At 45.3% G+C, this 16,832-nt stretch overlaps 1 protein-coding gene across 4 annotated transcripts in view; it reads left to right on the top strand.

The window, feature by feature from the left end:
- The window catches only part of TRIO (trio Rho guanine nucleotide exchange factor), a 363,874-nt gene that overhangs the window by 318,935 nt on the left and 28,107 nt on the right, over window positions 1-16,832 (top strand). For all 4 annotated transcript variants that reach the window (XM_070357707.1, XM_070357708.1, XM_070357709.1 and 1 more), the window contains exons 36-41: window positions 539-709; window positions 3,289-3,384; window positions 10,873-11,021; window positions 12,833-12,899; window positions 14,233-14,336; window positions 16,066-16,135. In XM_070357707.1, the coding sequence (XP_070213808.1) occupies window positions 539-709; window positions 3,289-3,384; window positions 10,873-11,021; window positions 12,833-12,899; window positions 14,233-14,336; window positions 16,066-16,135 (657 nt within the window). The remainder of the gene's footprint in view (window positions 1-538; window positions 710-3,288; window positions 3,385-10,872; window positions 11,022-12,832; window positions 12,900-14,232; window positions 14,337-16,065; window positions 16,136-16,832) is intronic.

The raw sequence follows: 16,832 nt of genomic DNA, 5'->3' as shown, positions 1-16,832 counted from the left end.
GGAGCGTATGATTGATTTATGTCCTCATCTATCTGTTTAATATACTGGGTCCTCCTAATAGAAGTAAAAAACTGAAGTTTTTTATAAAAGTAAGACTAGGGAAAAATGAATGAACTACATTCTTAAAATACACCTTGAATTGTATTTTTCTTTATGCTCTCATGATTTCAGTGAGTTTTACTTGAGCAAAAAGTAACAAAAAAGTGAAATACGAGACCAGAGAAAACAGAGGGTGATGGTTCACATTTTTTAACTTTTCTTTAAAATTGGCCTCTTGAAGATGAGACGTGTTCAGAGCCTAACGGTTGACATTGGCAGTCCCTTTGCAGACACTCCCGGCCCTTCCCTCGTCCAGCTGGCTGGTGACGGAGCTGGCGCACTTTCAGGAATCAGAGTTCCCATCAGGGTTGGAAGGGGCTTGTGCCTGGTTTCTGCTGTCAGTTTCCATCTCCCGTTAACCCCCAAGGGCTCAGTTTCTATGCCCGGACACTGATACTCAGGGCCAGGTTTTCACGGGCGAATGTGGGTCTGCTTTCAGAGAGGCCGGAACGAGGGCCTGAGCAGTGGCACGCTTTCCAAGTCCTCATCTTCGGGCATGCAGAGCTGCGGAGAGGAAGAAGGGGAGGAGGGGGCCGACGCCGTGCCCCTGCCGCCGCCCATGGCCATCCAGCAGCACAGCCTGCTCCAGCCGGATTCCCAGGACGACAAGGTAAGGGGGCCGTGGCCACCCCAAGTCAGGAGAGGGCCCAGCGGTTTGCTCCTGTGCCCCAGCCTCAGAGCCGGACATAGAGAGCAACCCAGGCTGTGAAAAGGCGTCTGGAACACGTGCTGGTTTTCCAGGCCGAATTCTGCCTGCCTTCGCCCCCCCAAGCATAGATAACATAGGCCGTGCGTTTAGACTAGGCTGTAGGAACATGCGCAGTCTCCCCTACAAGTGTGCTTGCATAAGTACCTTCAGTGCATTTTTAATGGATGTTTTCCTAATTGCTACCTTTCAAGTCATTTTAATTTTTCTCACTGTCCTGACCAGGACCCCTGAGTGGACAGTCAGAGAAATCACTGTCCTGCCTGCGTGCGTGGTTTCGTCCCAAACACACACGAGCCCAGCTGATTCTCTGTGTCAGGTGTCTCTGCACGCAGGTGTGGTTTTCAGATGAGACCGTATGGCTCTCCAGTCCCTTTTTTCCAACACGGCCAACATCTGGATCAAACCGGAGTTTGTCAAAGCTCAGGAGTCAGTTCAAGGTCACGAGTCTCCTCTTTGGATGTATTCGGGCCAAGTAAACCTTTATTTTTTGCTTTCTGGGTTTTCCTGAGTTCTTACAGGATCTAAAATTACTTTGTGCCTCCCAGCGGTAGAACCCTAAAATATCAAGAAGGAAACCTGATAACTGGCTTGTACATCCTCTGGCGTTCCAGCCCAGCCTGCTTCTCCAAACTGGCAGGTGTTGAAAACCACGCTATGAAGTCATTACTGGTGATTTTTTTTTTTTTTTTGGCAGAAACCAAGTTTTCTGAATAAAACAGACGTTTTCATCAGTCTTCCCCCGTCTTCACTTTTTTCCTTCCCTGATTCCCTCCTCCGTACTAACACGGTCACCACTCGCTGGATGGCCCGTGGGTGCTGACCCAGGCTCCGCCCAGCCCAGTGATTGACGGCCCTGAGGCCGAGGGTGATCACACGTCAGTCTTAACCTCAGGCCCCTCCTCTTTAGAACTCTGCCGCCTACTCTGCCAGGGCTCTCAGCGCGCAGTGGGTCTTAGCAGAGGAATGTAGCTTGGCTTTGAGTCCTGAGTCTGGGGGTCATCCGAGGCGCAGACCCCATGCTGCAGAGGGGTAGGGTGGCCTGAGATGAGAGGAGCTCACCTCTCACTGCCCAGAACAAACCCACCGCCAGGCAGCAGGGCTCTGAGAGCTCCTCAGTGGTTTGGTAGCATTCTAAGCCATACCTTTCTGAAGGCAGAAAACTAAAATTGGGTAAATCAGAATGGTTAGCCAAACAGTGAGGTGCCAGGCCTGCTTGGCCTATTCACCAAACCAGGAGGGTGTTTTTCTCCATTTAAAGTGTGGATGGCACTATATTCTTCTGAATTGCTAAAATCACTTTCTGGTTATTGTATGACCTCATTGGGTATTATCCATAGAAGTTCTTCTTTTACAAAAATCGATAGTGATGTTCCCAGAGCGTATATTATCTTGTGACTAATATTTTGTTTTGTTCTGTTCTCTCTTTTTGTAAACTTTCACTGCAGCATTATGTTGACTTGTGTTCTGTGTCTGTTCTGGCTCAGTTTCCTTACCTCTCCATTTGAATTTTTTTTTCCCTTCTTTTCTTCACCTCATCTTCCAGATTTCATTAGACCAAGCCAACATTTGTTTTGCCAAGTGCATATCTGGATCCACATTGTAACTGCCTCGTTGTAAACGTTTAGATCCGTATGTGTCTGCCGTGAGCCATGCATCGTTAGGACAGCTAGCCGTGTGTTGCATGCATCTCTGCTGTCCTTAATATGAAGCAAGGTTCATATTACACCCCTCTTCTAGTTTCCAGTAAATTAACGGTGCGAGTAATCCGCAAACACAGCGTGTTTGCTAATTACTGAAACTTGAGCTCAGTAGCCCCTCCCGCAGACCCCTTACCTGTCCGCCCTGTACACCCCGACTCTAGCCGTAAATGGCATCCGATAGCTTGTGAGGCCACAGAGCTCCTGTCCTCTGCACTAATCTGGGGAAATGGATGGCACAGAAAATGGTGAGCTTGTCCCCCTCCTCCCTGTCTGGCCAGTGCTCCCGGCTCCTTTGCTTTCCTTCCTTCTTTCTTTGAACCCCATCTGCACAGTAGAGCCATTTTTAGTATCCTGTTTTTGGTTCCCGACTCCTTGAAGGATTCATTCACTAGCCCTTAAGCCTGTCACTCTTCTGTTGATCTCCGTCTTTCCCTCCTTAGCCAGTAGCCTAGCCAGCAGTTGAAAAAAGAGTTAGAATCCTCCCCCATGCCCAGTCACCTCTTTGAGAAACATTCTGATGGGACATGGCTGCAGATTAAAACCAGACTCTGTCTGCTTTCCACATGTATCCCAGACAGGTCTTATTTAGTGTTTCATGTCAGAATATTGTAAATTTTAAAAGATGGCTTTAAATAAATGCAAACAAAGACAAACTCGTGGTCTTTTGGTCTGGAATTACTTTTAAAAAGAGGCTGAGCTTGCAGGAGAATTTTCCGTCTGTCCAGTGACTAACATGAGGCATCCCCCTCCCCCCTCTCTTTTTCTCAACTTCCTCTCTAGGCCTCTTCTCGGTTATTAGTCCGCCCCACCAGCTCCGAAACGCCGAGCGCAGCCGAGCTTGTCAGTGCAATCGAGGAACTCGTGAAAAGCAAGATGGTAAGATTTCCTAGGGGCTCAGGCCTCAGGGCTGGACGTGGCTCATGGAGCATTGGGGTGCGGGGGTGGAGGGGGGTGACCTCACAGGTGGGTCTCTAGTCTGCAGGACGGATCCTCAGGTTCATAATTGGCTTGAAGACTCACAGAACTTAGCGAAGCCACGGTTGCAGTTCATTACTGTGAAAGGATGGAGGTGAAGGTCAGCCAGGGAAGATGTACAGGGGCAGGTCCGGGACGCTCACGTTCAGGCCACCCTTGTCCTTTCCCCATGGAGTTACGTGCCCAATGCTAGCCTCTCCCAGCGTCGCACTGTGTGTGATGATACCTGCAGGGTAACACCAATAAGGGCCACCACCGCCCACCCCACCCCCCCAACCCCACTCTCCAGCCTCGGTGGTCAGAGTTTTTATTTGGGCTCCATCACATACACAAGGTTGACCCCTCACATGGCTCACCCCATCCCCTGCTCCTCTGGAGATCAAGATAGCACATGACCCAAAGCCCCCACCAGAAGTCACTCAGTGAGTATATAGATTGTCTATCTGAGGCCAGAACCCCCAGGTAGACAGACTTCATCAGGCAGGACATTCCAGGGGCTTAGAGGGACCTCCCAGGAGCCATGGTCAGCCCTTTCCTGACCCACATGGTCTGCAGTGCTGGCATCGTCATAGCCAGTGTGGTCAGTTCCATTCTCGTGGGTCGTTGGTATCGCAGGTGCCACTGGGGTCTGGCTGCCTCTGCGATCCTTCACTGGGGTCTGCAGTGTAGGAGGGAGAAGGGTTTGTGTTGCTGTGTCAGGGCTTTATTCTCTTAGTGACCCCATGTCTCTAGTTGGGTCAGCATGGCTTCATTTAATAAAAGCCCCAAATCGGATGTTGATTCTTTGAAGTTAGGTATGCATTGTTTCTGACTGATTCAAATCAGTAGATTTCTGTTTCTTAAGTTTTCCTGTGAAATAGAAAAACCAGTAATGGTAACAGCTTTTTAGACTCGTATACCTACTACCTTACTACATCTTTTAAAACTCACTACTCCTAAAATAAGAGCCCGCAGCCTCTCCCACACTCCATTCTCCAGAGTAACCACCGTGGAGCAGTTTGATATGCTTCCCTCCCAACGTTCTCTCTGTGTACTCCCCTCAACAGCTCTATGAGTGGGGCACACACTGCCGTATTCTCATTTTACAGACGAGAAAACCAAGGCACACAGAGTATAAAAACTTGACCAGCTGATAAGGGACAGAGGTTTACTATAATTTATTTAAGTAAATTCATTATATATATGTGTGTGTGTGTGTGTGTATAGATTTATCGTTTTTAATTTTCATTTCTGTTAATTGTTCAGTCACACAGTCGTGTCCGACTCTTTGTGACCCCATGGACTGCAGCGTTTATTTTTGCATAAATATTCATGCTAATTACATGTGTGATTATAATTACATGTAAGTATACTTATAGGGTAAATTTTTAGCACTGGAATTGCTAGATAAAAGGAAATACAGTTGACCCTTAAATAGCCCAAGTTTGGATTTCACAGGTCCACTTATGAAGAAGTTCAACAGTGAATACTAGAGACAGCATAGTGTGCAGTGGGTTAATCCGCAGACGTGGAACCGCAGATACTGAGGGACCACGTACAGAGGACCAGTGTCCCAAACCCTGCATTGTTCACGGGCTAACTATACTTCTTTAAAGTTAGAAATTTATCTTCCAAAGCTAGTACTAACTAGGTACTATGTTCATATATATATATATATATATATATATATAAAAACACTCAGTTTCTTCTCCCACCCACCCCTAAGCAGCTGCTGATGAGGCTGGTTGTTTCGGTCAAATGGAAATTACATCCAGAATCCAGACTGACAGGTATTGGCCCCCACCCCCAGCCGGGTGGTGGTGAGCTTTGAGGTTAGACAGGCCATTAGACAGAAAGACTACAAGGACTTGGTAGAGAAGTCAAGAACTTAACTCCACTTGGTCAGAAATTTGGGATCATGTCAGTATGAATGGAGCTTAGCCACATCCTGGCTGGCTGTTTGAGAAACAAGTTGATTAATGGTCTAAAAAGATGCTCAAATAATACTGAATTGAGTTTTCAGGCATCCCTAAACATTTTAGAAACAGCCATTTATACACAACAGTTATAGGATCATTAAAGTCATGCTTGTCTAATTGAAATTGTTCCCCCAAGGAATGTTATGAGACAGCACTCTGTCAACCTGCTAGTCATTGTTCTGCAGCTGTTTGAAGGGATTCCATTGTGAGTGGGTTGAGGTTGACGTGTCATAAATTCAGATGGAGAGAAGTTCTATGCGTGTCTCTCAGCTTGTAATGGTTTATTACCCCTTTTTAGTTTTGAAGAATTAAACTCTATCGGTTGAAGTTGAGTTATTTCTACTACTCACAACTCTTCGAAGTGAATGGGCGTAAAGCTGTTGGCAGGGTGGAGAGGGCGTGAATTTGGAATCAGAGATGTAGGTTCAGATTCTCCTACTGTCTGCTTCCACCTCTCAGCTGGAAGGTGGGGTTTGTAAACCGAGTGCTGTTTGATAAGCTCCAGCCGAGCTCCCTCCACCCGAACACTCAACTTGTGCCTTCCCTCCCCATTGGAGAACCACATTTGTGCTTTTTATGGTGGACTCGCTGCTCCTTCATTCTCCATGGAATGTAATCTAGACTCCGCCCTCTTTTTCTGGCTCAAGGGAAACATAGCTCTGCCTTGGTTTCCTGTGACTAATCCTCAAATGAGAACTGCTTTTGCCGATAAAACTGCTGGTGAATCATCTGAACACCCTCCTTCCCGCCATCTGCTCCCCATGACTCTGAGTTACTCCTGCACAGCTCACGGGAGCCATGTCACCCCGCATTTGTTTTCCTGCGGGCGATCTCTTAGGCTGTCGTTACTTTGCAATCAGATTGAAACGCTGAATTGTTAGCCCCCCAAAGCCGTGTGTGCAGTGGACTGGGGAGGTGACGGGAGAAGGTGTCCTGCCGTTGTGCCATCTGTGTTCAAGGAGCTGGCTCTCCTCACCCTGCAAGCCCTTCCCTGAAATTCACTTCTCTCCACTCCACATTCCTGATCAGGCCAGCGTGGGCTTCCTGAGTGTGGGTGGGGGGCGACCGCAGCCAACAGCCTCAGGGACTGCAGCTGACTTCGGGGCTTTCTTCTCTTCGTTGATCTGAATATAAAGAGAAACCCAAGAAAGAATGAGAATAAGTGAAACAAACATCTGACTCAAGATAATAGAACAGTACAATTTGTTTTTGGAAAAAAGCAGAAGGACTGAATTCACAGAACTAAAAACAGAAATTAATGAGTTGGAAAAACAGAAAAAGGGAATAATAAATAACACCTAAGATTTGTTTTTTCAAAGCATACAGACTTCAGGTAACCTTTGCAAAAAAAAAAAAACCAGATTCACAAAATAAGAATCTATAAAGAAAAGATCAGCGAGAATTGAAATAATCATGACACGTTACCTCTTTCACCTCTTTGAAAGTAAATTTGAAAACCTAGGATGAAATGGGCAGTTTCTTAAGAAAATACAGTTTACCAACATTAACCTCAGAGAAGCTGCGTGTGCTTCTGCTCAGTTCAGTTCAGTCGCTCAGTCGTGTCCGACTCTTTATGACCCCATGAATCGCAGCACACCAGGCCTCCCTGTCCATCACCAGCTCCCAGAGTTCACGTCCAGACTCATGTCCATCGAGTCGGTGATGCCATCCAGCCGTCTCATCCTCTGTCATCCCCTTCTCCTCCTGCCCCCAATCCCTCCCAGCATCAGAGTCTTTTCCAGTGAGTCAACTCTTCACGTGAGGTGGCCAAAGTACTGGAGTTTCAGCTTCAGCATCATTCCTTCCAAAGAAATCCCAGGGCTGATCTCCTTCAAAATGGACTGGTTGGTCGTGTCCAAATGTTTGGGACTTCATGGACCGCCAGGCCCCTCTGCCCATAGGATTCTCCAGGCAGGAATACTGGAGTGGGTTGCCGTTTCCTTCTCCAGGGGATCTCCCCAACCCAGGGATCACACCTGTGTCTCTTGCATCTCCTGCATTAGGTGGGCAGGTTATTTACCACTGAGGCACCCAGAAAGCCCTCTGAAGAGTTAGGTCTACATAGATACTCTCTTTTCATTTAAGGAATAGGGAAAGTTGATAAGAACCTACCCACAAAAACCCACTGAACCCACAACTAATTCATCCAAATCAGATTTCCGTTCTGGGACAGCGCTCCTGCCGCTTTACTCGAGCACAGTTGCCAGAAGGGGCCGTTGGGCGGCTGGGAGTGGACAGCACAAATGTGTCCACGACCTCTGGGGCATCTCCACGCTCCATGGATGCAGCTGCCGGGTCCAGAGGGGCCTTCACGGGTGTCCATGAAGTCGGGTGCCTCCCCAGCCCTCTTCTGTGTGAAGGGCCCTCTACAACCTTTCTTTCCTGTCTCTCTCCTCACCGTTGAAGTGACCATCATTAAATCTAACGAGCTTCAGCTGTTTCCTCGCACATCCGGGCAGCAGACAGCACTGCTGCTCCCGCCACGCATCCTCCAACCTCCTGTCCGAGATCGGCCTCCGGGACCCGCACGCGTGGACCCGGCCCGGCCCGGCTGCTGCACATGTGCTTCCAGTCGAGGTCAAGAGCTGTTTAGTTAAGAATGCTATTTCCTCACCGAGCCCTGTTCCTTAACTATCTTTTCATTCACTGAGAGCAGAAGTTGGTGTGTTTGCACAGCTCCATGGCTTACTCCTTGGAAGGAAAGTTATGACCAACCTAGATAGCATATTCAAAAGCAGAGACATTACTTTGCCAACAAAGGTCCATCTAGTCAAGGCTATGGTTTTTCCAGTGGTCATGTATGGATGTGAGAGTTAGACGGTGAAGAAGGCTGAGCGCTGAAGAATTGATGGTTTTGAACTGTGGTGTTGGAGAAGACTCTTGAGAGAGTCCCTTGGACTGCAAGGAGATCCAACCAGTCCATTCTGAAGGAGATCAGCCCTGGGATTTCTTTGGAAGGAATGATGCTGAAACTCCAGTACTTTGGCCACCTCATGCGAAGAGTTGACTCATTGGAAAAGACTCTGATGCTGGGAGGGATTGGGGGCAGGAGGAGAAGGGGACAGAGGATGAGATGGCTGGATGGCATCACTGACTTGATGGACGTGAGTCTCAGTGAACTCCGGGAGTCGGTGATGGACAGGGAGGCCTGGCGTGCTGCGATTCATGGGGTCGCAAAGAGTAGGACACGACTGATCAACCTGATCTGATCTGATGGTTTTGATGAACAAGATTGCAGGAACAGACTTGGTGTCCTCAAAGCTGCACTTAGTGATGACACCAGCTTCAGCCTGTCACTCTTACGGGAAACAGGACAAGTATTAGAGGTTTTAATTTGGTAGGAAATATTAAGTGTTCTTGTAATTTGTATCAGGCTTTTTGTTTGAAGAGAAGTGCATCACATTTTCCCCAGTTACATTGCTTAAATAGCTCTTGATCATCTATATGTCCAGCTATGTCACTGTGGGAGTTTCAGAAGAACTGTCATCTATTGGCAAATGATGTGAACTGACAAGGGATTGGTCTCCAAAATATACAAACAGCTCATTCAGCTCAATATCAAAAAATAACCCAATCAAAAAATGAGTAGAAGACCTAGATAGACATTTCTCCAAAGAAGACATACAGATGGGCCACGGGCACGTGAAAGGATGCTCAGCCTCGCTAATCATTAGACAAGTAGAAATCAAAACTATACTGAGTGTGACCTCACCCCATTCAGAATAGCCATCATCAAAAAGTCAACAAATAATGCTGGAGAGGGAGAAAAGGGAACCTTCCTACACTATTGGTGGGAATGTAATTTGGTACAGCCACTATGGAGAACAGTATGGAGGTTTTAAAAAAAAAAATAGAGCTACCATATGACCCAGCAGTCCAGCTCCTGGGCATGTATCCAACAAAGATGAAAGCTCTTAATTGAAAAGATACATGCCCTCTAATGTTCATAGCAACGTTTACAATAGACCAGACATAGAAGCAACCCAAGTGTCCATTGACAGATGAATAGATAAAGAAGATATATACACACACACATGTATGTGTGGGTGTGGGTGGATGGGTATGTATACCCACACACACACACACGATGGACTGTTACTCAGCCATTGAAAACGAAGGAAATAATGCTATTTGCAGCGACATGGATGGACCTAGAGATTGTCATACAGAGTGAAGTAAGTCAGAGAAACGAGTATCATATGACAGCACTTACATATGGAACTTGATAAAAATGATACAGATGAGCTTATTTACAAAACAGACTCACAGACATGGAAAACAAATTTGTGATTACCAAAGGGGGAAGGTGAGAGAGGGATAAATTAGGAGTTCGGGATTAACAGATATACACTACTGTATATAAAACAGATAAACAACAAGGACCTATTGTATAGCACAGGAATCTATATTCAGTATCTTGTAGTAACCTATAGTGGAAAAGAATCTGAAAAATGGTATACATATATCCTTTTTCAGATTCTTACAAGTATGTGCATGTGTAAAACATACATATATGTGTAACTGAGTCACTTTGCTGGATACCTGTAATTAACACAGCATAGTAAACCGTGTATATTTCAATTAAAGAAAGAACAGTCACTTGTACCCCTAGAAACTTGGTGAATTCTGATTAAGAAAGAAAATTAATACATACCAATAAGAAAGTAATCATTTGCTGATTCTGGCCACACTAACCCAGGGGAAAAAGTCACCAGTAGTCATTTCACGGATTTATTCGAGGTTCTCAGGTGGATCTCAACAATGAAAACGTCACCTGCAGGAACTAAAATCCAGTGAGGGACAGAGTTGTGGACAAGTAATTGAGGCCAGCATGACAACCACTTCCTATAGAAGAAAGAAGTTGTGAGGGTCACAGAAATGGAGATGAATTTTAGCCGCATGAGTTATGTGCATGGAAGCATGAGTCAAGGCTTCACGGATAGTCAAGAAACAAATTGATTCTTTAAATTAAAATACAGGTTTGCTGATGCTGCTGCGTAGTCACCAGCAGGGAGTGTGGGCAGTGTGTCGGGGTGTCCCAGCCCAAACGGAGGTGACTGCACACGCTTCTGAAATGGTTGTGCTTTCATGGGGCAGGAATGTAACTGAACAGAAAATGACCAGATTTGAAATGGGTGCAGTCTGTGATGTGAACCAAATGTTTTGTTCCTAATTATTTGGTAACTAGGAACAGAATATATTAATAGACATAAATTCACTGCACTTAGCGTTCTGACTTCCCTCTTACTCAGTCTTTAATGAATGCTGGGGCTTTTGTTGTTAAACACTCTTGTGACTTTACACCCATAGGTTCTGCGGTGTCACAGGCTAGGCCTGCTGTGTATTCTGACGTAGGAGACCTCCTGGTCCTAATTTCAGCCTCCTGGGCGATGTAGGTGGGAGGCATGATTGTTGCTCTGATTTTTTCCAGGCTCTGGAAGATCGTCCCAGCTCGCTCCTCGTCGACCAGGGGGACAGCAGCAGCCCCTCCTTCAACCCTTCAGACAACTCCCTGCTGTCCTCCTCCTCACCCATCGATGAGATGGAAGAGAGGAAATCCAGCTCTTTAAAGAGACGCCAGTAAGACCCCAGTGTTCTAGTTGTCAGCGCTCGGGGGCTCCCCTGCTGGCCCTGCCATCTTCAGAACTGTGGCCCGGTCCTCTCAGAGTCGCAGGAGGAGACCCAGGGTCTCTTCGCTGAGCAGTTAGACGAGCGTGCCCTGCTAAGTCGCTTCAGTCATGTCAGACTCTTTGTGACCCCATGGACTGTAGCCCACCAGGCTCCTCTGTCCATGGGATTCTCCAGGCAAGAAAACTGGAGTGGGTTGTCTGCCCTCCTCCAGGGGATCTTCCCGACCCAGGGATCGAACCTGAGCCTCTTGCGAGTCTTCTGCGTTTGGCAGGCGGGTTCTTTACCACGTGCGCCACTCGTACGTGTGTTTGCAAAGTGTTCAGAGCCTCAGGAGGGTGCGGTGAGGCATAGCCGCAGCTCTCACTCTTTTATTTCTGCATTGTACTTTATTTGGGAATAAGAGTGGTAGGAGAATCTCTTCTGTCACTGCTGGTGAGAAACTGCTGTACTTTCCAGTATATACGTGCATGTGTGCTCTGGTGCTTAGTCGTGTCCGACTCTCTGCGGCCTCACAGATGGTAGCCCGCCAGGCTTCTCTGTCCATGGGATTTCCCAGGCAAGAACACTGAAGTGGATTGCCATTTCCTCCTCCAGGGGATCTTCCTGACCCAGGGATTGAACCTGCTGCTCTTGTGTCTCCTGCATTGGCAGGTGGATTCATTATGACTGCGCCACCTGGGCAGCCCCGTTACCCACACAGTAGTAAAGAAGAAAGAAGGCAGCGTAGAATTAAATGCAGTCCCAGAAACACGAAACATACCTTCATGGTAGAATTTTTCGGTTTCAGTTAAAAAGTCCTGAAAAATATTACAAAAGGCTTAAAATTATATTTGGAGAAGAGGAAGAAATTTCCCAGCTGCATGAACACAGAGATTTGGTTTGATTGATCCTGTATCCCAGTATCTAGAGTGACTTCAGGTGCATAGGAGGTGCTGGTTGAATGAAAAAACAAACCAATCAGCCAATTAACTTTTACAGGTCAATTGAGGTGGTTTGCCATAACTAATGGCAGCCCACTCCAATACTCTTGGCTTGGAAAATCCCATGGACAGAGGAGCCTGGTAGGCTGCAGTCTATGGGGTCGCTAAGAGTCAGGCACGACTGAGCGACTTCACTTTCACTTTTCACTTTCCTGCATTGGAGAAGGAAATGGCAACTCACTCCAGTGTTCTTGCCTGGAGAATCCCAGGGACAGAGGAGCCTAGTAGGCTGCCGTCTGTGGGGTCGCACAGAGTCGGACACGACTGAAGTGACTGAGCAGCAGCAGCCATAACTAATCAAGTGATTGTCTTCTGTTATCTAAGTGGCTTTAAACGGTTACTGATCCTTACTGAAAGGAACATTTCTGAATGATGTGTTCAGACGCAAGGCTTTAAACATCTGAGTTAAATTTCTTTTGTATATCCAGAAAAGCTCAAAATGACTCAAGCGTTAAAGCACAAAGCAGCAGAAGACCGGCTTCCTTTAATGTCTTGGCTTCATAGCAGAGTTGTGTCCTGGCTTCTCTTAGTCATCGTCCACACGGTCAGAGTCCGGTGACAGGAGTGCACCCCGAACGGGAGGTCCTTTGTGACCTCTGCAGTCCCTGTGGGTCACCCACGTGAACTTGTTAGTGGTTGGGGACCCAAAGTGCAAGTTTGTTAGGTTACTTCACAGCCCCTGCAGAATCCGACCTGATGAAAGAAAAAGTGTGAGAGTTTCATCAGAAAATTCCTTAGATTGTGGATTGTAAACACTGTTTTGTCCCTCCCTTTTTTCAGCTACGTTTTACAAGAATTAGTGGAGACAGAGCGTGACTATGTGCGGGACCTCGGCTGTGTGGTGGAGGTGTGTACTTTCAGAGATAAATAACCTCTATCAGCTAGCTCTGAGGCTTGTCAGAAGGGTGTTCATTTGGACAGTCGAATGCTGATAGCTTCTCAAAAGCCTTGAAAACATGTTTGACTAAAACAAAACAGTAAAACGACCAACAAAATATTTCTGAAAAATAAAATTTAGCCAAATATCTTAATCTTAATAACTTTTAAAGACTTCTCTTTTGAACAGTGCATCTTGACAGAGTCTCCTTTTTTAATATAGTTTAAGTTTATAAATGTTATCTCCAAAAAAAAGAATTTCTGGTATGGAAATCTGGCCTTTGATTATTTTATAAGAGGGTGGGCATCACCATGGAAATGAGGGTATCTGTGGTTGAAAAGTCAGTGTGACCAGCTCTGGATTCAGTTACATCCTGAATCCCCCTTGGGTGTGGAGCTTGGTCAGTGGCTGCCACCCCAGGCCATTTGCTTGTAGTTTTCACAGAACGAATATGTCACCATTTCACTGACCAGAAGTTACTCTGCAATTTGTAACCATAGCAAAGCCACTGCCTTTCATCCGAAATCAAGAGTCATCTCTGGCCTTGTCCCTACATTAAGTTCAGGGCATCATCATATTAGTAAACTCAACTGATCAAAAAGCTATTTTTGTAAAATAAAACTTTACCATTTATTCTTTCAGCTTTGCAAATATGTACAAGGCAATACTTTTTGGGTGGACATTCCATGAAGAGTAATAGCTATTACAGTTAATTGCATAACAAAAGATTAAACATGCATGACATATCCGTCATCACTCCAGCAGTAACTTCAGAGCCTCCTGTATAGGCTGAATCCCATCTGAGTTATATAGAAGTTTTAAACCACATTTTAGCAACATAGTTAACTAGCTGGGGTTAGAAATCAATTTATGGAAAGTATATTATTAAATCCTTATTTAACAAATTATGTAGATAATCCAAAAAGAAAAGAAAATCTGTTTATATCAGATCAGTACTAAGAACAGAGGAAATAAGCTTCATGCCAAAAATTTAATATTTACAAGCTGACAAGATGATTTGTTTTATGAAATCATTTACATTTATTTAAACTTTCCAGTTCCTCAGAAGAGTTTTGATCTTTGAGTGCTAAACAGTTCAGGGAGAGAAAGTCATGGCAATGAATGTGACTGTATTTTCACGGGCCAGTTAAGGACGTATTTCTCAAAAGGCTTTTGTTCTTAAATAGTTGGTTTAGGAGACAGTGCGTATGTCTGCTTTGTCCTCTGTGACTCAGTCAGTAAACCACTGCTTAATTCAAACATGTTCAATGAAATAACCTTATCTTTAAATATTTACTTTTAGGGCTACATGGCACTTATGAAAGAAGATGGTGTTCCTGATGACATGAAAGGCAAAGACAAGATTGTGTTTGGCAACATCCATCAGATTTACGACTGGCACAGAGAGTACGTAAAATACACCCCGTGCCCGACCGTGGGCAGTGTGTGATCACTGCTGAGCTGCATCACAGGCTTGTCAGGGGTGGGAGAGGACATTTGTTGATTCATTTCATTTCACTACCTGTATAGCCTCGTGCAGGCAGCTGTTGCAGAGGAAGTACTGCTTTGCTGAGGAATTTTCCGGTTGCGTTTCATGGCACGAGGAAGTCCCTTACCTTCTTCATGCTGGTCCATCCAGGGGCCCAGGGCGTTGGGGGAAGGTGGGGCTGGAGGCCTGGGTACAGAGTCTGACCATCTGGGTTCATAGTCTGGTCCTGACCCTGAGCTGTCTGCCTCCATCCTTCATTTGGGTCACTGTGTTACCCTCCTCGTGGGGTTTTTATGGAGTGACTGAGTTAATACACACACGTAAAGCACTTTGAACAATACCTGCATAGAGTAAGCCTTGATGAGTGTTTGTAGTTAAAATTGCAGCCACCTCTGTAATAAATACAAATTACCATGAAAGAGTTATTTTTCAAGTCAGCATTCATGGGTAAAGTAGACACGGTTGCCCATGAAAATCAAATCTGATTCCAGTACCTTGCCACACCTGTCCTGATCTGTAGTGAAACCAACTTTTTAAAGGTATAGTTGGTGCCATTATCTAGTCCTCTGGTCCCAAGGCTGGTTCTTAAGCTATGACAGAAAAGGGGAAACAGCGCCAAGCTGCTGGGATGACCAGACAGAGAAATTGCCCCTGGAGATACGGTGTCTGCATGATATGTGCAGAACTAGAGGATATTGCATCCTCAAATGCAAGGCAGTTCAACATGGCATTCATTGGTGTGCTGGCTTGCAGGTCAGGAAAATCCAAGCTACAAATATCAACATATGGAAGTGAGAGCTAAGGTGGGCATACATCTCACCAACAGCTCTAGTCCAGACAAAGTGAAGAGCGGTCGTCCGTTTTGTTTTGTTTCTATGGTTATACCTACTTTTGATCTTGTGTGTATGCTGTGTGCCCAGTCATGTCCAACTCTCCTGTATCCCCATAGACTGTAGCGCAGCAGGCCCCTCTGTCCATGGAATTTCCCAGCAAGAGTACTGGAGTGGGTGCCACTTTCTTGTCCAGGGGATCTTCCCGACCCAGCTATTGAACCTGCATCTCTTGTGTCTCCTGCATTGGCAGGCAGATTTTTTATCACTGCACCACCTGGGAACCCCAATTTTATCTTAACGGACCTAATATTTGCAACCTAGAAGTTGATTTTGATAATATTTGAGAAAACTTTAATTTTTTAAAGAAAACCTCAAAGCTGTCACAGATTACATTCAGATTTGAGCCTCTTAAAAATGACCATGGAAAGAATATGAAATTCACAGGTATGCAGACCAAGATAAAGAAAAATGACCAACTGCTTTGAAGCATTTTTTTTTACCCCATATTCAGATGAGATTTTATTATTTGAGTCATTTTAAAAAATGAAACAGAAATGTGGACTTTCCAGAGGAAGGGAAGGTTGCCAGTCAAGAGGTGCCTTGCTCTGACTTAACCTTTTTAAACTGTTGTAAATTGTATCTCTTTCTGCTTTCTGTCCTAACAAAACGTTTAGTGTTCGTTGTATTGGCTAAACATATACTTTACGCTTCCAGATTGCTAATGTCAAAACAGAGTATTTTGAAAATTTAAACCTCAGTCTAAAATTAGAAGGCCAAATCGGAGATGGTTCTAATATTTCTCCTTTCGTTGCAGCTTTTTTTTAGGAGAGTTGGAGAAGTGCCTTGAAGATCCGGAAAAACTAGGATCCCTTTTTGTTAAACATGTAAGTACAGAAGCATTATTTATATTCTCTTCTGTATTGTCATATTTAGTAATTGGCTTGTCAGATGAAAGGAGAACTCACTGGCAGTTTACAGAAATGCTTATATTGAGAATGAAATCAAACCGTACAGTGTCAGCTGGTTGGATTCAAATCCCCCACTGCTCTTCTACATGCGAACGGTCTGCTTTCCCAGTCAGCTGGCCCGGGTTGGCTGTTTAGCTCACAAACAGGCCAAGATGGTCCGCAGGGAACCAGAGCCAGACCAGCAGCAGGACCATTTGGAAACATCTTTGGGCAAAGAAGTGCTGGTGCAGATAGTGATGCACCTAGATGTGCAGGTTTAATGTAGTAACCAAATATTTGTAAATCTAAGGTACGCGTGTTGGAACCTGCCGGCAGTCCAGCGGTGAAGACTCCATGCTTCCACTGCAGGGGATGTGGGTTCCATCCCTAGTTGGTTAACTAAGATCCCACATGCTGCATGCTGTGGCAATAAGACAAACAAATTAATTCAATAAGCACATTAAGAATAAAGGGGCATTTTTGGTTTGGTTTGGTTTTTAGGGAAAATTACTATATTTTCAAAGTGACCAGAGCTTTTGTATTTTTGCACATCTCCTTAATGTCTGGCTTAATAGAAGACAGATGCATGTTTATATCTTGTTTCTGTATTGAACCTACTGTGATATGTTTTTTA

The sequence above is a fragment of the Bos mutus genome, chromosome 20, assembly GCF_027580195.1.
Source record: "Bos mutus isolate GX-2022 chromosome 20, NWIPB_WYAK_1.1, whole genome shotgun sequence".
Lineage (NCBI taxonomy): Eukaryota > Metazoa > Chordata > Mammalia > Artiodactyla > Bovidae > Bos > Bos mutus.
This window is presented reverse-complemented; position numbering and strand designations above follow the sequence as displayed.